The 27136-nt window shown below is 38.7% G+C and overlaps 2 protein-coding genes across 2 annotated transcripts; both read left to right on the top strand.

Annotated features, from left to right (window-relative positions):
- Positions 1-4081: 4081 nt before the first annotated feature.
- On the top strand, positions 4082-5256 carry LOC122074382. The gene is made up of 2 exons (XM_042639207.1): positions 4082-4971; positions 5052-5256. The coding sequence occupies exons 1-2, from the start codon at positions 4082-4084 to the stop codon at positions 5254-5256; spliced, it is 1095 nt and encodes a 364-aa protein (XP_042495141.1).
- Positions 5257-6432: 1176 nt separating this feature from the next.
- LOC122074493 (RNA cytidine acetyltransferase 1) lies at positions 6433-26528 on the top strand. The gene is made up of 26 exons (XM_042639341.1): positions 6433-6744; positions 6842-6933; positions 7309-7480; positions 7614-7736; positions 7873-8046; positions 8179-8289; positions 8399-8532; positions 8620-8713; positions 9030-9128; positions 12158-12294; positions 12493-12590; positions 13081-13204; positions 13631-13718; positions 13816-13915; positions 13995-14047; positions 17359-17535; positions 17616-17653; positions 18069-18162; positions 19474-19653; positions 19773-19881; positions 19976-20045; positions 20123-20270; positions 22591-22719; positions 23630-23755; positions 25746-25811; positions 25910-26528. The coding sequence occupies exons 1-26, from the start codon at positions 6640-6642 to the stop codon at positions 26165-26167; spliced, it is 3099 nt and encodes a 1032-aa protein (XP_042495275.1). The 5' UTR covers positions 6433-6639; the 3' UTR covers positions 26168-26528.
- The last annotated feature ends 608 nt before the right edge of the window (positions 26529-27136 follow it).

Here is a 27136-nt window from a genome sequence, read left to right on the forward strand (position 1 = left end):
CGGCGCGTCGCGTCCTACTTCGGGGCACGGGACTCTCCCTTGCTCGGCTTCGAGGATCACGGCCGGCCCTCGTCCATCCCGTACTGCTTCGGTCTTCTTCTCGAGCCCTCTTGAACTGGACGTGGGTACCTGGGGGTGCTCCGCCGGTCTTATGGGAGACAGCTTTGGAGACTTCCCTCATAGTCTCGGCCATCCGGTTATATTTGTTCTGGAGGTCTTCGAACTGCTGCCTCGTCACGTACTCCTGGGCCGCGGGAGGCTGATGGTCGCTGCCTTCCCGTACTGAATATCCAGCCGACCGCTGGTATCTGACGGACACTTCCCGGTCGTCATGACCCCTTTCTCGTCCAGTCTCCGCCGAGGGAGGAAGCTCCCCTGAAGGTTCTTCCCCCATGTCTACGTTGGACGTCGCTCTCGTCCTTCTTCGGTTGTAGGTTCTTCCCACCATTACCGTCGTTCCCACAGACGGCGCCAATCTGTTGCTGCCAAAAACCCCGCTAGTCCAACCTACACAAACACAGACGACGGAGGTCCGGAACTTTGTCCGGGGTTAGTCCTCCGATGCTCAAGTCAGGGTCGGCCGCACAGTTCAATAAGAAAGTAATGGTGAGGGTATCAGAGCTTACCTTCCCCTTTCTTCCGTGCCTTCTTATATAGCTCTTCGGCCTTAGGGCTTTTTTCCCTTCTTCCCTCTTAGAGTCCCACTCGAATACGTCCAACCTTCTGGGGGGAATATTCCCCTCATGCAGACGTCGTGATCCTGCGTGATTTTGCGGGCGTGCCTCGGTGATTGCGCGTGCTCGAGTGTGGGTGGTTTCCTGGAACCTTCGTCTGGCAGAGGACACGTGTCTCAGAGGCGACATGTGTCATTGCCCCCACCGAGAGGTTATTTTGGCTATATCACTACCCACAGCTAGCACAGTGTAATGGGTGGCTGGCTTAAGACATGTTTGAAGCAAATGAACAGGTATCTAAATGACTTTTTTGGGAGGAGGGGGGTTGTGTAATCTAAAATGAGTTTTTGATGTTCTCATTTAGTGATTAATATATTTTTCCTTCAGCAACTGTTCAATTGAATGTTGTTGATTGAGTGGTATTCCTCTGTATTGATCAGATGACTGAGTTTTAAGGATGATTGAATGTGTTATTTGGTAAATGGAATAGAGTGTTCTTATGGTTTCGACCTAGTTGAATAATCAGATAGCATTAACAGTGGGGTCTTTCTATTTTTCTGTGTCAGATTAGGCTATTTCCTTTCCTCCATGGTGTGTGTAGCCCCTTTGCATTTGTGCACTTTACAGGGCTGCAAATTAATAACTGCAGTTGTCTATATTTGGCAATATAACCGCGTGGGGTCGTCATCCAATAGATAGAGGCTTGGTCATTATAATTGTGGTATATGTGAAACACTCAAGGAAATGCTTCTTTTAGCAAAGCAGGAGAGAGGAAAGATTATTGGAGCAAAGATAGACAACACATTTACAGAGGCTTATCAGATTCTGGACTCTTTGGAGGAGATTGGGATTGGTAGTAACCACCATGCGATGGCCTTGGAGGTACTCGAGAATCGAAAAAAAAGAGAGGCGTTCATTGCAATGCATGAATTAGCTCATGTACCGTGGCTTTGTAGAGCAATTGAGAAGAAAATGAGAGATGAGGCTAGATCCTCTATTTGATATGCCTGATAAGCAATTCAATTTATGTGGCTTGAAAATATTTTGTAGTTGGTTTTTTTGTTTGACTTATCATGTGTGTGGATGAATTTTTTTTTTTCTAAACATCCAAGAAGGGTTTGAGGACTATTCCTTTCACTAATTTAGTGGTTACACTAAAAGAAAGAAAGTTTGTTGACAAATACAAAGAACATAATAGTTGAGGAACAATTGTAAATGGCCATATTTGTAATGGCTCACAATGTTAGAAATGATGTCATCCAATAATGTTTTAGCATTTAGGTAAAAGAGTGATTCATCACCTCCACAATGTAGTGTAAGTTTCTTATGAACATTTGCTAGAGGGATGGTACAATCACCCCTTGTTTGTGGAGGCCTTTTGGCGAAGCCAAGTCAATTTTGGGCCACCAAACCCTGCAACTGATGAGAAGGACCCGGGAAGCGTGTACGTTGTCACACTCCCTGCCTTCCAAAGGTGCCTAGAGGACGGGTCAGACGCCATAGAGTGACAACCCGGGAGCAGATTCCCCACCGGCAGGGGGACAAGATACGGCCATCTCGAGGCACATCACGACCTACAAGCAACATCAACGAGACCTGAGAAGGCAACCCGATTGGGAGTTAGAGAATCCATAGTACCTGCAACCTCTCAGACTTCATATTCATCATTTTTTAAAGCGGGGGTAAGGGATCTCTTTTCTGCAACGGAAGAGGAGCAGATTTGACTCTGCACAACCTAACGATAAATCCAATACCAATGATCTGTGCCTAGAATGCGTTGCATCATCTCTGCTGACGAAAGCTATACAGGCAACAAATAACGCAATTTGACCCGGGGGTTCCCTTTCATTACTTCTTTCACGATTAGGGAACCGCATCCGCATCAGTCAAAGTGGTGGAACGCCCCCCCTAAGACACCACCTTAGATCAAATCTAGTTGGAAGTGTTATCAATTCTCCACCAATTGCATTGGTGCAATAAAAATGGAACACATATAAATACATCAATTCCACTTGCAAAACTTGTAGAGATTTCAAAACCTTTCCCAAATTGATGAAATCAAGCCAAACCGACTCAAATCGATATGAGCTTGTTTGATGGTGTTTTGGGTTGGAGTTTTGTGAGACTAAAACTAAATTGGACTACACCAAACTGATAAGACACCAAACGAACTTAAAATCTTAGATCGAAATCTATAGCAATCTGAAATCCATAAAAAACACATTTTTTTCATACTTTTGAATATAAATACATGCTAAACTGAACTAAACAGATAGTAGGCGGATAAGAAACCAAAACCGATGCACACTTGTAGGTTCATGTTTTGCTTTCACTCATTTTATATGATTAAAATCCTCAAGAGTTTAAGATTTAAAAAAAAAAAAGGGTATTCGTAAATGTTTTACTTGATCAATATCTCTCCACCAGTCTCTAAACATGGTATTTCCTGACAAAAGATACTAGAGAATTTGTGTTTTGCATGTAAGGCGTGTCAATCATCATAGGTTCATTCTAGTTTCGATCGAGTTGAAATGGTTTGAATTGATTTCGGTGTGAGAATGAATGAATCCGAAACCAAACAAATAAGAAAAGGCTCAACATTGGTTTGGTTAAGGTCAGTTTTGTTTTTCATTTGACTTGGTTTGGTTTATTTGGTTTTCTTTTTATCGGTTTGATATTAAGTTCGATTCAGGTTGGATTCGGTTTATCGTGCATATGTATACATAGGGTTAAAAAGCTATATCCTGGGGAACAAGAACCATGGTCTATGCTAGCATTTCCATGTGTCTACCTTTCTCATCACATGTGAAAAGACATCTCTACCCCTTATTTTAGAGAGGAAAAAGACACAAAGGAAGCCCTTGAGGCCACTCTCTAGGAAAGAGAACCACTTCCCTATACATAAACATAGGGGGAAAATAACAGGTCGTTGTAGGTCTCTTCTCCGTTTTATATCGTTTGGTTCGTTTTCAGTCCGATCAGTCCAATGTAGTGCGATTTCCAGCAAAATCCACAATACCCCAATCCCAAGCCTATCCAATAAGCTCTGGTTCGTTTCAATCAGTCCGGTTTCACCGGTCAGGCTCCACTTTGTCCTTTTTTTTTTTTTTTTTCAGAACCATTTCCAATGGCTGTGTGTGCTTGTGTTTGGTAAATTGGAGAATGAACTTCCTTTCAGAATCGTCGTGTACATTGAACCACCACCGCTGGCGGGGAGAAGCGCCTGTGCGTCCAGACTGCGGGCCCAAGATTGAAGAGGCACCAGCGAGAGTTGTGACGGATCACTGGCGACCCATCATCCCCTATAAAATGCAGACCACCGCCGACCACCACTTCCACCTCTCTCCCAACTTAATTCACCCAACGGAGGTGACAATATTAAACCCATTTCACAGACCAAAATCACAATGGATCCCTCACGTTCCTCTCTCTCATCATCAGGAATCACCACCGAAGAACTACGCTGGTTTCATTGGATCGATAGAGAGATCTTCACCCGTCTTGTAATCACCCTGGGAAGAGATATCGAAGAGTCAGTGAGAATTATAGCCCTGTGGCAGTGGATGGAGGAAATGGGATTCCAAAACATCATAATCAAACTCTTATCCCTTCCCGATATTGTTCTAAACTTTACGGCCAACGAAGCTGTTCGTTTATTGAACTCTTTAGAGGGCAGAAGAGGCATCAACGATACATCTAATGCTGAAGAAGAAGTGGCATTTACTCGGAGGCTCTTAAACTCTACTCTCATTTCCCTTTCTTATGTCTTCGAGAACAGAGTCTCCGCCGTCCAAGTCATCTCAAAGTTTATAACAGACTTGGCAACCCGAGTCTTTGGTGATATCATCCAGATGGCCATGAACCGCAGAGCCCAGTTCCTGAACTCTTCTTCCGTAAATGGTTTTAATATCTGGACCAATTCTACTTCTCCTCATCCTGGGTCCAGTTTTGATTCCTCTATCGATATTGGGCTTAGGCTTGCTGGGCTTCAGATTGGAGTAGAAAATAGAACTGTTTCTCAGCAACCTGATGTTAGAGGGAAGCAAATCACGATGGGCCCAGGTCCTTCTGGATCTGAACCTCAAATTCCTGCCCTACCAAGGCCCTTCTTCAACAATTCCCAATATTTCGTCGGGGGTCCATCCTCAACCTCCTCAGCTCCTCAGCCTCACAACCCTCTTCCGGTGGTTGCTTCCGATGATGCTACCGGAGTTCCGCCGGATGACCGGACTATCTTTGTCACATTTTCTCGCGGTTATCCGATTCTCAAAAGAGAACTCCAGACATTTTTTACAATGTACGTCTCTCTCTATATCTCTCTCTCTATAAACTAATAAACCAAAACATTGGTTATGATTTTGGGATATATTAATGCAGGATCTATGGGGACTGTATTGAGAGTATACACATGCAAGATGTGGTATATGGGCAACCGATGTTCGCTCGGGTTGTCCTTAGAACTGTTGCGGTTTTGGATCTGATACTGGAAGAAGCTGATGAGGAGGGTAAAGCCAAGTTTGTGATCAACGGCAAACATGCGTGGGTCAGGAAGTACATTCCTAAGAACATCAACAACCGTTGAATCATGAGTGATGGTCTATGTGAAATGGGTGCAATATGAGTCCCACCAGTAGAATAGCTGATTATATCTTTAATCAGAGAGTGTGAAAAATAAAATGTAAAGGCCTTTATTTGCCTATACATAATAAAGGTGGTGATATCTCCTTAATTGTGATGCCTAATTCTCATACACATCATACCAACGGCTCTTGCTCACATGTCAAATCTTTAGATTGATTCAACAAAAAAAATTGCCAAGTGGCAAAACTGAAAGTTCAGAAATCATGGTTACCAAGAGGGAAATGGATGAATTTATGGCTAAATTTTGACTCACTAGTCCTAGGAATTCTAACATTTAGATTTCCAAAGGAAAGTGAGACAGAAAGATAAGAAGGGGATCACTCGGTCCTGTTAAATAAAAAATCTCATTCATATTGGACTTCCCTAAGCTAGCATGGATGTGAAATATTTACATCCCCACAACAATGGTACGTAGCGAAGAGAATTGTTTAATCTACATGAAGCTGACTCGAATTCAAATAAAAAAGAATTTTTTTTTCCCAGTAAGGGGGAGATAGAGCCCATTATTATTTTTTATTCGCTCAGAGCTAAGGTCTCTTAACTCACAACCCAAGCCCAGAGTCCAGCAGTCCAGACCCAACCTTGTTGGGCTTAGCCCAACTCAGCTGATGAACCGATATATTAGGCCAGCCCAGCCCAGTATATTAATGGTTACTTCTTTCTTTTTTTTATTCAAATTATTATTGGTTATTTGGTTGCTTGATTTTGATATCAACATTGTAGAGGTTAAAAACCAAGGTTTTGTTTATATGTAGATTGTAGAAAACTAAAGACAATTTGTAGACCATTTTGTATAAGTTCCAATTTTATAATTATTAATACATTTGTATTATTATTATTATGTACTTGATGGGTTGGATTAAGACTTCAAATCAGGCCCAGCCCAACCTAACGACCGGGTTAAAGTTCTCAACCCTAATCCCCCACCACATGACTCAGCTCAGGCTCAGGGCGGGTTCTGGTTGACCAGTTTTCTTGACACCCTTAATTAGGGTTATAGTAGAGCACAAAAAGTAGTAACAGTGTAACCAACCCATTCTCTTCTTATATGGGTTCATTCCCCTCCCCCTCTGGTTATAATTATATCTATTATGAACCGGGTTTGATTGCGTCTTGATATTTGAAAAACGTTTGCCCTAAAACAGTAGGTTCGCATAACACCACCACGGAAATAGAAAACCGCCATTTTTATTTCTCAAAGGGAGAAGAGGAGAAATTTGGGACTGGAGGACAGTAGCACGGCCGAGAGCAAAACCAGACGGGAGGCGAGTTCGTCATTTAAGCTTCTCAAATTTCGTTAACCTGAGAGAAATAGGTTAACAGAATGAAGAAGAAGGTTGACGAGCGAATCAGAACTGTGATCGAGAATGGCGTCAAGACCAGGCACCGGTCGATGTTCGTCATTGTCGGCGACAAGTATCGCGACCAGGTCCATATTTTTCTATTTTCCCCCTTCTTTGTCAATTTAGTCTCCCCAAAAACATTGAAGAATCAACTCATTTTATTGGGGAATTATTTTCGTTCAGGTAGTTAATCTTCACCACATGCTCAGCAAGTCCGTCGTGAAGTCTCGGCCTACTGTTCTATGGTGCTACAAGGATAAATTAGACCTTAGCAGGTCCGAGTTGCATCCAATTTCCATTAGTATTTGATTATCTCATTAATTACTTATGTTTCCACTTGGATTTCTTTCCAAAACATAATTTTGTCAACTGCAATAACACTCTCATTGCGTTTGATGGAGCAATGGAGGTCACTTAGGCTACGGAAGAGTCCCTCCACTTCCCATCGAACAGTTCGTTTAAGCTTTTCCACTTTGAAGCTTAGGCTGGTCTTCGCTCAATTCAGTTGGACTATGGTTCATCCTTATCTTTCTTGCGTTAGGATTATCGGTGTGGGTGGGTGGGGCCTTGTGTGTGTGTGTGTCTGCAAATTACTGCGAAAGACCATCTGAATGAATAGTCATGATTGACTAATTTTATTGTTTTTGTAGTCACAAGAAAAAGCGTTCAAAACAGGTTAAAAAGTTGATGCAAAGGGGGCTGCTGGACCCGGAGAAGGTTGATCCTTTTTCACTTTTTCTTGAAAGTGGAGGAATAACATATTGCTTGTACAAAGATTCGGAAAGAATTCTTGGAAATACATTTGGCATGTGCATTCTACAGGTAATGCATGGTCTGCATTTTGATTTTGGTTCATCATCATTGTTCAAAGGTTACTTATTTTTTATCAGTACTATGTGGTCTTCTTACCGAATGTCAGAATTTCTTTCTGTTATTTTTTATCAAATTTATTTAGGATTTTGAAGCACTGACGCCAAATCTGCTGGCAAGAACAATAGAAACAGTGGGGGGAGGTGGACTGATTCTATTGTTACTTCGTTCTTTGTCCTCACTAACCAGTCTATACACCATGGTTATGGTTAGTCTCGTATCCCTGTTTTACTGCAAAACTTTTTTGATAGTTATTTTGGTAAATGGTTTTATTAGATGTGGTCACATTTTTATTAATGTGATTTATTTCTATCTCCCTGACTAAATTTTCTTGCTGACTTCAGGATGTTCATGGGAGGTTTCGGACTGAATCACATTCTGAGGCAGCTGGACGCTTTAATGAACGTTTTTTGTTATCTCTTTCATCATGCAAAACATGTGTTGTAATGGATGATGAGCTAAATATCTTACCAATTTCGTCACATATAAGGTCAATTACAGCTGTACCAGTTATGGAGGTAATCTTCTAACTTAAGTAGTTGAAGTGACTCGAAATATTTTAGAGTTGATATGTTTTGGAATTGATATCTTCTATTTTGATGTCAAGTCGGAAAATTGCTCTTTCTTTTGGTTCTTTTTCTGGTTTCAAGGACTCAGAGGGGCTTTTTGAAGCTGAACGAGGCTTGAAGAACTTGAAGGAACAACTAAATGACGATCCTCTTGTTGGTCCTTTGATTAAGAAGTGTTGTACACTAGATCAGGTATAGATTGCCATTAATTGAAATACACAAAGCTCTTATGATCTTAATCATGTTAGCTACGATTTGGAGAAGCTTTTCAAATTCACCTGATAGATATTTTGTGTTGAAGGGAAAAGCTGTAATTACATTCCTTGATACAATTCTGGGTAAGACACTTCGTAGCACAGTTGCTTTACTTGCTGCACGTGGACGTGGAAAATCAGCCGCACTTGGCTTGGCAGTTGCGGGAGCTGTTGCTGCTGGGTAATATGCTTGAGCCAACAATTTTTGGTGCAGCTTCTTTTTCTTTTTTCTTTCCTTGGTTAACAATCATGTTTCGTTTTCTTTCAGGTATTCAAATATTTTTGTAACTGCCCCCAGCCCCGAGAACTTGAAAACTCTGTTTGAGTTCATTTGTAAAGGATTTGACACTCTTGGATATAAGGTAAACACCCCAGCTTGATATTATATTGGCGTTTTTGGTGGTGTTGAGCTGGCTAAGTCATATAACTGTCTAGCAAGCAATGGTAGGATAAGTATATTATGAGAAAAATACGAAAAGAGTTTAAATCATGTGATTTCAAAATAATAATAATAATAATAATAATAAAAAAGATGTCAGATTTTAAAACAAGAAAATGTCCTAAGTATGGTCAATAAATAGTTTGTGTGTACAATGCCTATGTTTCAAGAATATTATATCTTTGTTCACTATCCGGTTTGCTTCTCATCCTTTTAATTTCAAATTTACTCATTTGCAGGAGCATCTAGATTATGATGTGGTGAAAAGTTCCAATCCTGAGTTCAAGAAGGCAACTGTGAGGATAAACATTTACAAACAACACAGGCAAACAATTCAGGTAAATGGAAATTACTTAGTTTAGCTTAACATAATTATGATTGTTTTACACATTTCATGATTTTAATGTCATAATGTCACATTTAATAATTGGTCTATGTACAAAAGCTGGGATTAACTCTAAGATGGAGCTATGGAGATCAACCTTGGAATCAAGAGGTTTTAAGCTAAGTAGAACGAAACGGAGTATATGATTTGTAATTTTAATCTCATTATGATGGCTAATGAAAGGTGAAGATTGAGGAGAAAGAGGTACCACAAAGTGATCATTTTATGTATCTAGGATCCATCATAAATAAAGAAGGTGATAGAGAGGATGTTGTTTCATAGAGGATTAAAGTGCGATGGATGAAGTGGAGAGGTACGTCTGGGGTGTTGTGTGACCAACATATCCCTTTAAAGGAAAGTTCTATAGGACAGTTGTTAGACCGACTATGATGTACGAGGTAGAATGCTGGGCAGTTAAGTGCATATTGATAAGCTATGTGTAGTAGAGATGAGGATGCTAAGATGGATGTGCAGTAAAACTAGGAAGTTTGAAGTAAAGAATGATCATATTAGGGCTGATTTGGGAGTTGCCCTGATTCATGATAAGCTTTGAGAAAGCTGTTTGAGGTGGTATAGCTATGTTCAACGGTAGTTGGAGGATGCCTTTCTGATTAATGATTTGATTACCTTAGAGATGTAGCGAGGAAGACATGCGTACTTTAGGTCTTGTCCCAAATATGACCTCGAATAGGTCCGATTAAAGGGCAAGAATCCATATAACCGACCCCATTTAGGTGTGTTTTTACCGATTTGATATGTTTCCCTTTTACATCTCTTTATCTTTGTTGTCTTTGATTGGATCCATGTACCTAAACTCATTTAGTTGGGATAAGGCTGAATTTTTGGTTGATTAATTGTACAAATAGACCACAAGAAGTTATGACTTATCTCTTACGGCTGAACTTTTTACAACTTGAATAGGGAGCTTCTTCATACCTTTAAATCATTGGAATGAAGTATACCAGTAGTTGGTGTCTTCAAGGTTTATTGTTTTCTTTGTAGACTATAACATTGTATAGTAAGCCAAAAATGAACCGAACCAAGATGTATTCGATGGGTTCAAATTTTTGTCAGTTTTTGACTATTTGATTTCTTTTAAATGTGAATTGGTTAGTAATAGGCAAGTTTTCTTAATAAGGGAACTAATGTAGGCCTAGTCCAAAAATTAATCGTATTTTGACCATACTTCGTTATGGTCTTTTTGTTTTAAATGTTTTATTTGTAATGGTCTCAATTATGAAGCCTAAATTTTAATCCCATAGGGATACACAACTACTATTATAGAGAACCAATTTGGTTTATGACAGAAAGGTCCACGACATAAGCTATTTACTTAGGAGACTCATGGAAAGATTTAGAGATTGTAAGAAGGATCTCCATATGGTCTTTATTGACCTAGAAGATGCTTACGACAGAGTCCCTAGTGAGTTAATCTGAAAAGTACTAGAGAAAGGAAGTGTTTCAGGCAAATATGTATACATAGTTAAAGATGTGTAAAGTGTGGTGAATAGTGTAAGAACTATGGGGGGAGTCGAGGTAGTGAATTCCCAATTACCATTGGGCTACATCAAGGATCAGCTTTATATGCTTGTGCTTATCATGGATGACTTGACAAAGACATTCAAGATGAGGTTCCTTGGTGTATGCTTTTGCTGATTATATTGTTTTGGTGGTTTAGACAAAAGCAAGGATTAACGCCAAGTTGGAGTTATGGAGATGAACATTGGAATCAAAAGGTTTTAAGATATGTAGAAGACGGAGTATATGGTGTGTAATTTTAGTTACAATAGGACGGGTAATGAAGTGGTGAAAAGTGATGATAGGGAGATTCTGCAAAGTGATTATTTTAGGTTCCAGACTCAATCATAAATAAAGAAGGTGATATAGAGGATTACGTTTCTTAAAGAATTAAAATAGCATGGATGAAGTGGAGTGTTGTGTGATTGATATATTCCCTTAAAACTTAAAGAAAAACTTTATAGGGCAGTCATACGACTGACTATGATATATATGTGGAATATTAGGCAGTTAAGAAGCACCATATGGTTTTACTCAGTTTACTTAGTGTAGTGGAGATGAGGATGTTGAGATGGATGAGTGGCAAAACTATGGAGGATAAAATAAGGAATGATCATATGATATAGTGGCATGACCATGCTCTATGGAGGGCCTTTGGATGCTCCAATACAGAGGATGTATTTGATTCATAGTGAAGGAACAGAAGAGCCAAGGGTAGACCTAAAATGACCTTAGGAGAAGTAGTGACATGCATAGCTTAGACCTTGTATCAAGTATGACCTCGAATACAGCTGATTGGAGGGCAAGGATCCATGTAGCCGACTCTAATTATTTGGCTCAGCTAATCTAGTTAGTGTTAGTGTTTTACTCCATTAGTTTACTTGTTAGTTGTTTAATTCTGTCGGACTATATCTAAGTCTTAGCGTTTAGAATATTCTCAAACACTGCATTTGAGTTTTTCTATATAAAGTTGTAATACCCTATCAGATTTCACGGTTGAATTGAGTTATTTATGAAAGTGTGTGTGAGCTGTGAACTTATCTTCCCTACCCTTTTCTTCTCTTTTCTCCAAGTTACTATTCATAGGTACTGTTTCACAGTCGCAGAACAGCCTCTTATCTCCTCTTTTCTTCATTCTTTTATTTTTTTTTCCCACACAGGCTGCTGAATTCAACAATTCAGCAAGCATTTTCAACCTGTTTTATCATAAAAATAGTTCAGTTCTGGCTTGTGAAGCTGCCGATCTGATCTTTGATTCCTAATCTGGGATCTAGGTTGTCTGGCTGCATCAGGACATACTCTTGTGAACGCTTTTTGTATTTCTCTCTCTCTCTCTCTCTCTCTCTCTCTCTCTCTCTCTTTCTCTCTCTTTTTGGGGTGGCGCAAACAGTATAAGTTATTTTTTTGTTGAATGTTCTTTCCTTCCCCTTCTTTCGTGTTTAATCACTATCTTTCTCCTAACAGTATCTGCAGCCACATGAACATGAAAAGCTTTCCCAAGTTGAATTGTTAGTTGTTGATGAAGCAGCAGCTATTCCGTTGCCAGTTGTAAAGTCTTTACTTGGCCCATATTTGGTCTTCCTCTCATCCACTGTGAATGGGTATGGTTTGATCTCACTGATTTCTTTCATCTAGTATATGTGAAATGTAGAAAACCATCTGTTTCTCCATAGATAACTTATATTTTACTGTAATCATATTCATATGTTATGTTCTCAGTTTTCCTTCTATTGCAGATGTCTTGATCATCTATTTTGATCTCATTTCTGTTAACCATTGAATGTGTTTTATGTTCAAAGCTATGAAGGTACTGGTCGGTCCTTGTCATTGAAGCTTCTACAACAATTGGAAGAGCAGAGCCAGATGAATACTAAGAGTATTGATGGTACTCAATCTGGTATGAAAGTTATTTTCAGCTTGCTTTGTTTGGGAATCATTCCGCTTAAGAGTTCCACAACTGTACACAAGGCCTAGACTGACTGAAATTTTAATTTTGGTGCAATTCTGCTGCTTCTGCTTAGCAGCCTGTGGTTGCCAACTAATTATTTTCACTGTAACAACTCACAATCGGTTCCATGTCCACACATTGGTAGTAGTCTGTAGAGTACAAGGCAGACATAGTAGGGCTTGACTAAGATATATTATATTTTTAGCTGTCTCTTCCCATTGTTTAATAATATACCTTTTTGAATTATTAAATAGTCCTTAATAGAATCATTCAGCATTGGGGGAAAATCAGATCAATAATCTTTATGTCACTGCATTAGCTCAAATAAATATTTACAATTTTGGGACTTTTTTTTTAATCATATCTAATCAAATTATGTATTTCTTATGTTTCTTTATCCAGAAATTTTACACAGTTATCTTATTATGTCTGGATGTAGGTAGAGTTTTCAAGAAGGTTGAATTGAGTGAGTCGATCAGATATGCTTCTGGTGATCCAATTGAATCGTGGCTTCATGGTTTACTTTGTTTGGATGTTACAAGCTCCATCCCTAATATCAGCAGGTTAGAATTCAAATATTGAGGATTTGTAGAAGCAACATTTTAAAACGGACCTTAGGGCGAACATTTTGACATGGTGGTCTGAAGTCAACTGTTTACCTGCACAGTCCAAAAGTATAGAGATCATGGCTGTAAATTTAGGATTTCCAAGTATAGCTGTTGCTCAATGTTAATGTCTATGTTACAATCTATTTAGGATCATATTTAGGTTTTCTTTCTCTCCACCCCCCCCCCTTTTGGGAGCCATGGGTTTGGCCCGACAGTGATTCATCTCCCCATTGCTAATTCTTGTTGAAATGGTGATCCATAAAGGCCAATACAGCCATAAAACCCCAACGAATCCAGCTGTGTACTCCTGTCCAATTTTTAGAACCCTGATAGAAGATTGTGCTATTACTGTTATTTTTATATTTCCTCTATTGCTTGCAGGTTGCCACCTCCAAGTGAGTGTGATCTGTATTATGTAAATAGAGATACACTCTTCTCCTATCACAAAGACAGTGAGTTATTTTTGCAGGTATTATTGTGGTCGTTTGTTGTTGAGCCTTTTATATATTCTACATTTTTTTGTTCATTAACTTACAGTTTCCGCTTCTGCTTTTTAATCCCTACAGAGAATGATGGCCCTTTATGTTGCTTCTCATTACAAAAATTCTCCAAATGATTTACAATTAATGGCTGATGCTCCTGCACATCACTTATTTGTGTTACTTGGTATGTTTGTTCCAAAATTTATTGCTTTGTATAAGTAGTATTTCACTTGAATGAACTCTTATTGTCACCTTATGTACAGGCCCTGTTGATGAGTCAAAGAATCACCTTCCTGATATTTTATGTGTTATTCAGGTCTGTATCTATAATCAATATGTCCTCACAAACAATTCTGTTTCAGATAATTTTTCTCTCTCTCAAGTCTTAACAGCTGCAAATCTCAGATGTGTTGCAATCTGTAATCAGTATAGAACTCCTGAATCTGAATTGCTTTTTGTAATATTCTTGATATTATGACTTCATTAGATCCATGTAAAGTGGAAATCGAACAGACTTATAATCCCATTGTAATTTAGCACATATCCTCTTAGTATACAAGACAACATTAGTAGCCGCACTTTTAGCTTGTGTATCTGCTCTAGTGCTATATTGTTGCTTAGATATTGCAGCTTTGAGAATGAGATCCGGAAGGAAGTCAAACTGTAACCTCTTTCATGATATGGAAGATTCTACAAGGTCTTCCTTCTCCTATTAGTTGTTCAGAAATCAATTGGTAGAACACCTTTACAGTTGGCAAAAGAACTGAGAATATTCTTGAGCTATACCATAGACTTTCTGACACAGCATATGATAGTTATGGAATATCAACTGTAGTTACGACTAAAACTTTTTAGCGTACGCATGATTTACTAATTCTACTTGGGACATAAACTATATGATGTGGATCAGAGGTTCCAGCAGAAATATTTCTGCAGGAACAAAGGCCTAAGCCAGGTCCTGACCTAAGTTAACCTGGTCTGGCTTGGTCTGTTTTTTTGTAGGTTCGATATGGGTCTATTTTAGGACCAGCCATCTGGGTGGAGGAGTTTCTAGAAGGCACCAGCAGTACAGCTTGTGTGGAGCATTTTTGGGCTGGGGGATTCTAGCCATAGTTTCTATTTTTGTGTTGCAATCCTATAGCTTCTAGTTTTGGCCTAATTTGTGTTTATTTCTCATTTGTAACTTCTGATCGGATCAGAGTCTTGTTTGCCTAATGTTTGGAGCCTATCACTGGTCCTTACTGGCGTTGATTACATCCGTAATCTTCCTTACATCACATATCTCTTACCCTTCTTCCATCCTTCTTCCTCAATCAGGTTAATAAACAGAATTTCTTCTCAGTTTATATGTATTCCATACTTGTTTAAATCTGAACTTTCCTTCATCAATACAACAACATTTTTGTCTTATCCCAACTAAATGGGGTTGTCTACATGAATCCTTGCCCTCCAATCATCTCTATTCGATGTCGGATCCGGCTCGTCTCCAACGAGCGTCCAACAACCTCGCGGATGGTCGACACGTGGAGACGACAAATCCAATGGTTCAACAAACTGCAACCCTCCTCTAATTTCTCCTATCGCTGAATGATAGCCAGAGCTCGCCGACGAAAAATCCGACAAACTCCTGTAAGACCTGAATGTATATGCTTCTTGTTGAGTGACTTCAGTTAAGTATGTGAACACATTGTTAAGCTAAAAGAGATGAGCTATCAGAGTCCACAATTTTTAAATTGAAATTTTCCCTTTATTCATTGTTAAGCTAAAATTTGGGGATGATATGAGTATGTAATGAAAAAATAAAGTAACAGAACCACCATGTCCACAGAGACAAATACAGTAATCAAATTTTACATAACCCAACAGAATCAACAGAGCCTCATCCACAGAGACAGATAAACAAAAGAAGAGAAAGAATTGAACCTTTACTGTTCGTTCTTGCCTTTCAAATCCCGAAGCGAGATCGATTGCAAATCTCTGAAAGTCCTCTTGCCGGTGCTGGTGCTCGCCTTTGAACCCTCTGAATGAAAGTCCCTGCGAGATCGATTTCAAAACGTCGACAAGGTCTGCGATCGTTCACCGAGAGGAGAAATAAGAGAAACCCCTCTGCAGGTTAGGGCTATTAGCGTGTATGGATAGAGAAGAGAGGGAAAAGTAGAGTAGAGGGAGACGAAACTGAGTCGGATTTTCGTCAGTGAGGTCTTCGATCGTTCATCGAGAGGAGAAATAAGAGAAGGGAAGGAGTGTCGAAGTTACTGGATTTTTCATCGGCGAGGTCTGCGATCTTTCACCGAGAAGAGAAATAAGAGAAGGGAAGGAGTGTTGAAGTTCGCGGATTTCTCGTCGGCAAGCTCTGCGAACGTTCAGCGATGTTGAGCCGTCGGATTTATCGTTGCCATGTGTCGACCATCCGAAAGGTCGTTGGACACTCGGTGGAGTGTCGGTCGTTGGAGACGAGCCGGATCTGACTCATACTTGATACAAGGCCTAAGCTATGCATGTCGTTCCTTACCACTTTTCTTAAGGTCATTTTTGGTTTACCCTTAGCTCTTTTAGTTTTTTCAATCTGAATTACATCACTCCTCCGTACTGGAGCATCCAAAGGCCTCCATTGAACATGGCCTTGCCACCTCAAATGACTTTGTTGTAGCTTATCATGTATTGGAGCTACTCCCAAATCAGCTCTGATTTGATCAGTTAACTGCATCTCATGCTTTCATAATCCATGGTTTGAAATTTTGATATTTATTTTGTTGCTGATTTCATATAATCGTGTACTTAAGGTTGGATTCCTAGTTCTATCTTTCTTTGAAGATCAGATTTTGTTCTTGTTTCAGAATGATATTCTGCTCCTATTACTGAAACCTGATTGCTATTCTGATCCTTTGTTAGTTGCTGGTTTTGATCTTTAAACTCTGATTTCACTGTTGTGGTGGAACCCTATTTCTATAGTCCTATTGTTAGTAAGGCTAATCCTATTAATCCATATCCGACCATAAGATTTCTGTCATATTTTGAGGAGTTATTCCTGCCCACCTGCTTTCTGTCCAGATCATAACCTTGGTTTGAAAGTACTTAACTATTTTGCTGGATATTTCTGGAGTTCTGACACCTATCGTCCAAGGCTTTTAGGTACTCATCACAAAGCGAGCCCAAATGAAAACCGTGTTTGGGGTTCATTACGAAGACTGATAACATACACTTCACTTTGGTCATGGACATCCAGCCATGTATCACAGTATGTATGGAGGTCACCTCTTTGGTTTTGCATGCGACTTGATTATAGATAAGGAAGTTGCTTCCCGTTATGCCCATTGTGACTACTTAAATGTAAAGCAAAAATTTGACAAGTTAGACATAAGGGAGGACAATTATATTTTGTAAATCGCAATAGGTGATTAACCTTAATATTCAGATCTAGTATCTATACATTGTGCTCTTCCCTTTTTTTCCCCAACCCACCCTTGCTCGTTTTACATTTTCTTTTTTGCATTCTTATTTTGCAATTTATACAATGTTTCAACTGCTTATAGGCATAAACACTATAAGAGTCCTTCAAAAAATTGTTTAATTTATTTAGTTTTATTTGTGTAGTATTTATAGTAGTGTCTATCATCTCTTATGCAGGTCTCCCTTGAAGGGCAGATATCTCGTAAGTCTGTGATGAAAAGTTTAAGTGATGGTCACCAACCCTTCGGTGATCAAATACCATGGAAATTTAGTGAACAGTTTCAGGACACAGTTTTTCCAAGCCTCTCAGGTGCTCGGATTGTGCGTATTGCAGTCCACCCAAGTGCAATGCGGGTATATTCTCTGTTTTCTCTCTTACTTGTGTTCTGAAATATCTTTTGTCATGCTGTTAAACCTTTTCTGATATCTTGTAGCTTGGATACGGTTCAACTGCTGTGGAACTTCTGACAAGGTATCTTTTCAACTTCAGATCCTTTTACCATTGTATTTATATCCAATAGGGACTGTTGAGGGCTTATGATGGAGAAAAATAGTTCTTGGGATGTTTATGTCCCTCACTTTGCATGTGATGATTACATTTTTTTGGGTGGGTGATAGTTATCACATATTTTCTGTATGGGCTACAGAACACAGTTCACATAACTGCTAGTTCACGTTGAGGTACGAATTTGGAGAAAGGGATTAAAATAATTGATGTATGCAATTACTATCCATTTATAGTAATGAAATTTGTTGAAGTTTCCTTCACCGGAGAAGCAAGGATAAATTAAAATAATAGATGTGGTTTTTATCCTCTTTCACACATATTATACCTTTACCTTGCATTGGTTTTGTAAAGAGGGAATTCATAGTCATACTATCTGCAGGTATTATGAAGGACAGTTGACCCCTATATCTGAAAACGATGCTGAGAATGTTGTTGACAAGCTCCATGTCAGAGTTACAGAAGCAGCCGAGAAGGTGCATTTATGAATAAGAATTGATGCAATGTGAAAATTTCTAGTTTACATATTTCCTTGGTTCACAGACATTTCTATATCTTGAAGAGGCCCAACTGTTGGGTAACCTGGTGGCTGTGACCCCGACAAATTAATCTGATACCTGACCCAGATATGTGTCGACCCATTTAAAACGCTGAACTGGCTGGTCAAATTTGGCAACCAGTTAGTCTGACATGGAAAATTATATATTTCAGTTTCATTCTGCATTTGTTGCTAGGTGATATCACTATGTTGACTTGCCTACCTCCCTGTTCAATTGGACTGGTCAACCTGCCATGTTGACTGGGTTGGCCACCAGATCAGGTTCTGAACAAGGCTATCAAAGTGTCAAGCCAATGTTTAGCTGCTTCAGCCGCTTGATGCAATGTATTGACTAGTCATTGCCTAGGTGCTGACCACTTGACAGCAAAAGATTTATGATTGTCAATGACTGGAGCCTGAGCATGTACACTTTACCCACATTGACTGTAAAACCAAAACAGTAATTCTGATGACAGGATACTCTCTTGTGTTGGCCCAAGTTTCATTTATATTCCATTCAGGCTATTCCCTTCAGGCTTCGATTGACTTGTGATGCGAAAAGGGCATAAATGGAAGCGATTTTTTATTCTCTTTGGTAGACCTGATTTTTAAGAAGAAAAAATAATAATAAATTACACATAAAAAGAAAGATCACACATTCATTATAAGGGTCACATGAAATGCACTACAGAGAGAATTCAGTCGACTAGGTTGGCTAGCAACTAAATTCATTGGGTACTGACACTGGGACCAGCTTGCTGGTAGTCCTGGACTTATGCATGAATGAGCCAGTCTCTCTGCTGCTAATGCCTAGGCTAATCTTACAAAAACAAGGTCTATTTTAGACTGTAAAAGTTTGTTTTTAAATGTGTTTGATGCAGAAGAAAGCTGTTGTTTTAAACTTGGTAAATCAATTATAGTGTATGGTCAGTGTACGTTTGGAACTCGTACCTGGTTGATATTGCATGACTAGGCACTATTGGAACTTCAACAGCTATGGGCCTTCGTTGAGCTTGCAAAAACTGTCAAAGATCCTGATTTTGATAACCAAGTCCGCTTCTTTTATGCCTTATTTCCCCTTTTTCCTTTATTTATTTATTTTTTGGGGTGGGGGGTGTGTGTGGTGTGGTGTGGTGTGGAGGGGATCTAAAACCAATGTTGGTTAATTGGATCATTATCGTTCTACAAAGTAGATCTGTTTTTAGAACCTCTGGTTCAATTCTTATGACAAGGAATTGTTTCGTTCCAGGTTTCACTGTTGGAAGAAAATATAAAGCCAAGAGTGAATCTTCCGCCTCTGCTTGTGCATCTTCGTGAACGACAACCTGAAAAGCTCCATTATATTGGTGTCTCTTTTGGACTTACCCTGGATCTTTTTCGCTTTTGGAGAAAACACAAGTTTGCACCTTTCTACATTGGCCAGATCCCAGTTAAGATAATTTTACTTGTTTGTCAAGGGTAAAAAATTAATTTGTCTTTCACAAAATAGTGGTTAGGTGATGTTCTCTTTGAAAGTTGTTATTGAGTTGTTCTATTCCGATGTAACAGAGTACCGTGACTGGTGAGTATTCCTGCATGATTTTGAAGCCATTGAACAATGATGACATAGAAGTTAGTGGCTCAGATCAGTGGGGATTTTTTAGTCCCTTCTATCAGGGTGAGTCCATGCTGGAGAGGAACAAATTTGGCTTATCTTGCTGGTTCTTACCATTGGGTTGCATAATCTTATTTGTTTCATGGACTATTTCCAGATTTCCGTCGAAGGTTTACTAGACTACTGGGTTCTAGTTTTAGGGCGATGGAGTACAAGCTTGCAATGAGGTCAGTGTCTGGAACTTATCCTTCTTCAGATGTCATAATTTTTATCCGGCATACTTATTTTGACTGTAATGTTCTAGCATCTTGGATCCAAAGATCAACTTCACAGAGCAGGAACCTGTGGTAAACACTTCAAATGAATTTATAAGGTCGCTGGGTGAAATTATGTCACCACATGATATGAAACGACTGGAAGCTTATGCCAACAATCTTGTAGATTTCCATATGGTAAGATTGACACTTAATTTTTTTCATCCATCTGAATGTAAATTGAGAATTTGAAATGTTAATTATTCTTTCTTTTGAATGTAAAGATATCGTCAACTACTGAAAATTTGCTGGAACATATGTTCATATAGAGGGTTTGTGAGAGGGTGAAGAATACTGACTTCCTTTCCAAGGGAATATTCTCCAGCTCATATCATATACTCATTCGAAAACTCCTAATTTCCTCTCACTACGACTCGTTACTTCCTCTGGCCAGAGGCAATTACTTCATGCATCCCATCAGCTTTTTTCCCTCTAATGATTGACCCAATCTTACATGCAAATAAGAAGAAAACTGACCGACATCAGTACTTCCCCAGTCCACACTATTTTGCTTCAAGGGAGGCAAAGTAGTGGTAATGCCATAATCGAATATTGCTAACAGCACGATAACTAAAGTACTAAACACAGAAACCCAAGGCAAATTATGAAGTGCATAACAACCAAGCACAGGCAGAGGGATCGCTTCCTATATACAGAAAAGAGTCCAAGATGTCTTAATTGTCATGTACTCCAAATAATTCCTCTGCATTCGTCCATGCCATACTTCTAATCTCTAATTTGATATTTTTCTGTAATACAAGGGCACCACCTACAAATTCTACATAACAATCTACATTATCCTAGTCTTTAGTTTTCTTCTTTTCCACTAAAACTGTTAATTTCCCAACCTCCCGGCTCCCATGCTTTCCTAATCAAATGTCAAGAACTTCCACTGATGAGCTGAATGAGAAAAGTTCAATCTGATTTTGCTACTTGGTACGAGAGAATACAAACAACAGTAGTACTAATAAATCTTGAACAAAAGATACCCATTCAGAACTAAAGGTGAGAGGGGATTGCAATCAAGAGGTGGAACCTGGAACAGATAAGAAAACCCAAGTGGAGATTTGGAAAAAAGTACCTTGGATAATTCAACAGGCTAACCTTGTTGACGAACAAGGGAACAACATTTCCAACATTGTAGTGGTGATTCTCCAGCGTAGATCTTGGAGGTTGGTATAATATTACGAGAAATGTGAAGATCAGAAAGGAAGGGAATCAAGTCAATGAACGCATTGCAGCTTGTAGCAGAGGGCAGAGCAGAGGACATTAGGGCATCAGATTAGAGAAGAAATTGATGAGGTCCCAGGTAGGGAAAGGGCTTACCTGCTGCTCACAAAGAAGGCAATGTCTGCTGCCTTTAGTTACAGGATCGTTTTGTGTGGGGTTGGGCAATAAGAGAGAAACAACGTTGAACAATTATCGGGAACGGATGAATCTTTTCACTCAACTTCGTTCTTTCTAATCTTTTTGGAAACAGACAGAACAACAATTTTTTCTCTTGTCATTTGTGTTCTAAAGCTGTTCTTTCTTCTGGTTCGTTCTGCCAGAAGAGAATGACGAACCAGATTTACCAAACACGTTTCCGTTCCCTTTTTGTTCCCGCAGGACACAAGCACAACAGAAACGTTCCCAAGTAGTGCAACCAAACAGGGCCTTACTTCTTTGATGTTCGAAAGACCACCTTGCCTGGTTCTGCTTTGTTAATAAGGGCCTTTTTTATTTTTTATTTTTGTACTTCAAGCTATAGCTGTGGGTCACAAGTGAAACTTTCCCCTTCTACAAAGGTGTTGACTGTTTCTTGCCCATGGTTGTGAAGGCATTGCTTAGGCACCTTGTTGGTGTCCTTGGTTCCCCCCTTCCCACCGCCTTGGGATTGCCTAACTGCCTGTACAGCTGTGTTCTGCTCATAACTACATCACCCAATTAGCACCCAAGCCATTAGCATCCTTCCCCAACTTAAAAGGCAGTGTGGCAGTTGCTGTAGTTTATGTTTTGAAGAAATCTGGATCTTCCTACCATCCCCCCCCCCCCCCCCCAAAAAAAAAAAAGAAAGGATCTTGATGGATCTGAAATTAATTTGTGGCTAGTTTATTTCATCCTCTTGGTATGCTTGTGCAATATGTGATGCCTAAAGTTTGTGTACAAGTCTAGTAGCAAGATCATGGAGATACACTCCTAATGTGTATTTTTTTCCTTGGGTAAATTTCCCTTGCTTTTTGAGATGCATCCTAAGTAGTTTCTGGAGTAAATTTTTCTTTCTTATTTTCCCTTTCTCATTTTTAATACACATGAAGTTTAGAATTACTGTATGCATACTAGAGATCCAATATTTAGTATATTCAAGATTTTTGTTTGAATTCACTCAGACAAAATAAAGGACAAAGTACAGAATTTTTTTTTTTTTTTTTTACTTGTATTAATTTCTTAAGAATGACAGAGTTTTTGTATTTTGTAGATCCTAGACCTTTTACCGCTCGTTGCTCATCAGTATTTTCAAGAGAAGCTTCCAGTTAATTTATCATATGCTCAGGCTTCTGTTTTACTATGCATGGGCTTGCAGAATCAAAATGTAACTTATATAGAGGTTCGTTAAACATCCAACTTATGCTTGATTGAAATGCTTTCTCCTAGTAAATTGTCATGATTTAATTCCTTCTTAGAAAGTGTATAGGGATTGAGTTTGCTAGATGCTATAAATATCTAAGAACTCAACTAGATGAGTTTTCCACATGGCTGCTTTGTTGGCAGCCCAAATGAGACCCTAAAGTTTGCTTTGTGTGGTAAAATTCAGTCCCTAAGTATTATGCTTTGTGGTAAAATGAAGTCCTGTTCTCAGGCAAATATTTTTACTAAAATTTAAAATTTGAGGGCAGAAAGTATGACGAAAATCAAGTTCCTGACTGCCTGGTGGGTGATGCAATTTGATGTGGACTAAAAAGCTTGACATGTGCCAAATCAAGGTTCCCCTATCTAATTGATTGTCCAGATGATCCATAAAAAATGTATTTTCCAGATGAACCACCTATCATCACTCCATGGGATTAATTCCTAGGTGAGTGGTCTAGAAAATCCTTGCTCTCTATATAGGATAGAATTTTCTTCCTTTCCGATGTAAAAGCAATGACGTGGCAAATGACTTACTATTAGATAGGGGATTATCTGATTAGTCTCATTTTCAAGTTTCATAGTTTACCTTAGTTATATGTTACCCCTACCATTCATTGCATGTTTTGTACTGTAACGATTTTGTTCATAAAAGTTGTCTAGGATGATGCGCTTCATTTTTCAATGTGGCGAAGCACCTTTATACTGAAATTGACCACGAGTATGTGGTAAGTCATCCAACTTGTGGGCCTTTTTGAGGCTGCCAAGTAAGCCATGGGGAAGATTCCTTGATCATATAGATTTCTTTGCAAGTTTGCTAAGAAACTTGTGGGTGTCATGCAAACCAGCTCGCGAAGTACTCAACATATATTCCTAATCTGTTATTTCAGGGACAGATGAAGTTGGAAAGGCAGCAGATATTATCACTATTCATAAAAGCAATGAAAAAGCTACACAAATATCTAGACAGTATTGCATCTGAGGAGATTAAGTCAACTCTGCCTCGAATAAAGGAAGTAAGTAAAGAAGCAGAGACCATGAAACACATTTGTCATCTTCCTGGAATTACTGCATGAATATAATAAGTGGCCAAAGTAAGAGGGAAAACTCTGATTGAAATTATTGAACTTAGTTTAATTGAGTATGATAAGCTATCCCATCACCTCAGTTATCCAACATAATGATTTAGACATATTGGAATTTTTTTTTGTGGGTAAAATTAGGATATAGCTCCTCCTTTAAACATCCTTGCTGAATGCATTCTTTTCAGAAGTGTAATCAATTCTATTGGTTTTTATATGCATCTGTGCTATTTTACATATCCCTTCAATTTATCCGAAACATTGGAGCACTGATTACCATTGCCATGGATGATGTCATTGTTTGCTTGTGTCACTTTTTTTTTTTCTGCAGCTTATAAATTGCAGTGAAAGCTGTACTTCTTAGACTACCAGTCAAGCCTGCTGTCCAAGCTATTTGATGTTAAATATCCCAGAGTATTACTGGAGAATAGTAATCCAGAAAAAGTTGCTCTACTCACCCCTGCTAGTTCTCCTTTTGAAGTGTTAGTGTATCCTAATATCTGTTTGTGTAATACTCAAATAAATATAAATAAATAAATAAGTATAGATGGACAACCAATAATGTTCTCTTGTGATAATATCAAGAATGAAGGATGTTGAGTTGCTTTTGGTCTCTTGTGATTCCATAATGATCTTCTATTCAGATATTCTAGCAAAGCTTAGGTATTTCTTTACAAGATTCCTAATTCTGTTAGGTCAAGTAAAGATCTTGGAACAACTGTACATGTCTAAAGCACCCCAGCTCCCGCAAGTCTATGTGTTACTAATTTACTATGCTTGCATCCGTTGGGTTTCAGCTTTGATCTTCTGCTTGATACACTGCTTTATTGTAATCATATTTTGTTCCCCGTCAATAATCTTATTCCAGTTAATAAGCATCTAAAATGTACTACTGGAGAGTACTGAAACTTTTTGGTGTGATCCAACTACATTACCCCATGAATATGAAAAATTGGACTATTTTGGACTGGACCTGCATTAGCCACTTTGATGTTGACCCTCCACCTTTCAATTTAATGCTCATTGATTAGTTGTTATAAACTGAAGATTCATGATCATCTTGTGTTATGTTCTAATGATTTCCATTACTTAGGTCTTCCAAAGATGTCTGTATTTTTTACTGGGAAAAGGTTCTCTGAGCCTAAGGTGTACATTGTGCCTCTTCACATAGATTATTGTATTTTCTTTTTAATGAAAGAGATATTACTTAAAATAATCAATGTGAGAGGGTATAGAGTACCCTTCTTGCTCAGAGAATCCTTTCCCATTTCTTATATAGGAGAGCTCTCAGTTACAGAATCAAGAAAGAAGCATAGAGCAACATGGAGGTGGGTTAACTGGTTATGATTTTTATTCTTTTTTTGGGGTGGGGTTTGTGTGATTGGCCAAGGCCATTATGATCACACGTCTGCAAGCCAATCATTCATCTCCAATCTATGGGAAGAACCTTAGCCACACAATCTTATGGACAGAAAGTAGCTGCTTCAGCCACTCGAATTTTCGATATTGCTTTTTACTTCTCATCAAATGAATGACATCTTCTTCTCGAAATCCTAGCTATTCTTAGCATGATATTGGGGAATCTCATTGCTATTACTCAAACAAGCATGCAAGTATACACTGAAAAAGCTTGTCATTTGAGTCATGGAAGTTGCATTTGATGTTATCTATCTACACTGTGACAGTTCTTTGGAGTCAATATAATGCTGCCCTGATGTTCTAGTACAACAAATGATGGATTGGTGTTAATTTTTTTTTTTAATGTGTTTATCCGCACATGCTGATCTACTTGGTTGATTCCTTGTGAATTTAGGCAGATTGAATTCTCATTGTCTGCTCGTATTGAAACATTATGGTAGAGCTAGCCGGCTAGGTCTGGTAATTGTTTTTTAATGCCAACTAAAATTATTCAATTTATGGTCAGGTTGTTATGTTACCTCATGATGTATCAGTGGATGATGATCTTAATGATGCTGCGAAGCAAGTAAAGGTATGTTTTCTGTTTCTTACACCATTTTGTGTGCTTTTATCTGTTGTTTTTTGCCTCCTCTTTTTCGTCTGTATATCTTATTTTAAGACCATATGTAGGCCAAGATGCAAGCTGAAAATGAGAATTTATTGAATCCGGAGTTTCTGCAACAGTATGCTATTGCGGACAGAGATGCTGATTTTGAGAATGCTCTGCCAAATGGGGCACGGAAGATACCCTCAAGTGGTCTTATTAGCATCAAATCCAGTGGAAATAAAATGGAGAAGCATGTAAAGCAGAAAGAAGAAAGTCATGGTGGTAAGAAGAGAGGGAAGGATGACAGTAGGTTCAGATCAAACAAAAAGAAGAAACCTTAAATCTTGCACTGTTCCGTTAATGAATTGCTGGTGATTGATAAGAGCAGATACGCCCTGTTGGCCTACATTTGTGCCACGTTGGCCTGCTATAGCCAAGCATCTTAGGGGAGAAGCAGAGGCACTATTAGCGTTGTTGTCATGCAAAATTGTTAGGTTATAAACTTACAATTGTATTAACGGTCTATTGAGGCCCAGTTTTGGAACAAGGTGTGTTTGGGAATCGAGATAATCATTCTGGCATTGCTACTGCTCTTCCTTACTGATGGTTTCACATCAATGTAAATTATTCTGTTCTTTATTGGATTTTTTATTTATTTTTAATATATTTGGCTGCTCTTATCTGTTGTAGCATTTTATCTAACCTTAGTGAGCTTCTAAGTTTCAATAGCTTGTTGCTAATGGATTATTCTGTTAAGTTCCGAAATAGTAGCTTTGGCAGGTTATTAATGTGAAATTGCATCGTCGTAGTGAATCTCCTTTGCTGTGATAAATTATTTACAGGTGTTTCGTAGTTTCATGATTTTCAACTGTTTATTTAACCTCTTTTTTCCCCTCATTTGCTAGGTAGCATGCAGATTCTATGAATATGTGAAGAAAACTAGGCCCGTTTAACTACAGAACTATCTCTAAGTACATGACCTAATAGTTCTTGTGTAGAGGATTCCAAAGACTCCCATCTGATATGGTGGTCCTCTGACATCGTAAAAAAATCTGCTACGTCGTTTGTTGTAACTGAATGAGCAATTCTTCTGTGAAGCAATGGATTTGATGTGCCTTAAGGCATGCATATCTCCATGGACCTAGAGATGTAAAGGGATTCAAAAATCTGAATTTGATTTGCATCCATCCATTTAGGGGTATCCATATATGATTATATGGTTTTACCAAAAAGAAAAATATAGGGTCGTAAGGTATCTGAATTTGAATAATTCATAGCATAATTTATCTGGTTCAAAAAAATAATTAATT

Source organism: Macadamia integrifolia, chromosome 3 (assembly GCF_013358625.1).
Source record: "Macadamia integrifolia cultivar HAES 741 chromosome 3, SCU_Mint_v3, whole genome shotgun sequence".
Classification (NCBI taxonomy): domain Eukaryota; kingdom Viridiplantae; phylum Streptophyta; class Magnoliopsida; order Proteales; family Proteaceae; genus Macadamia; species Macadamia integrifolia.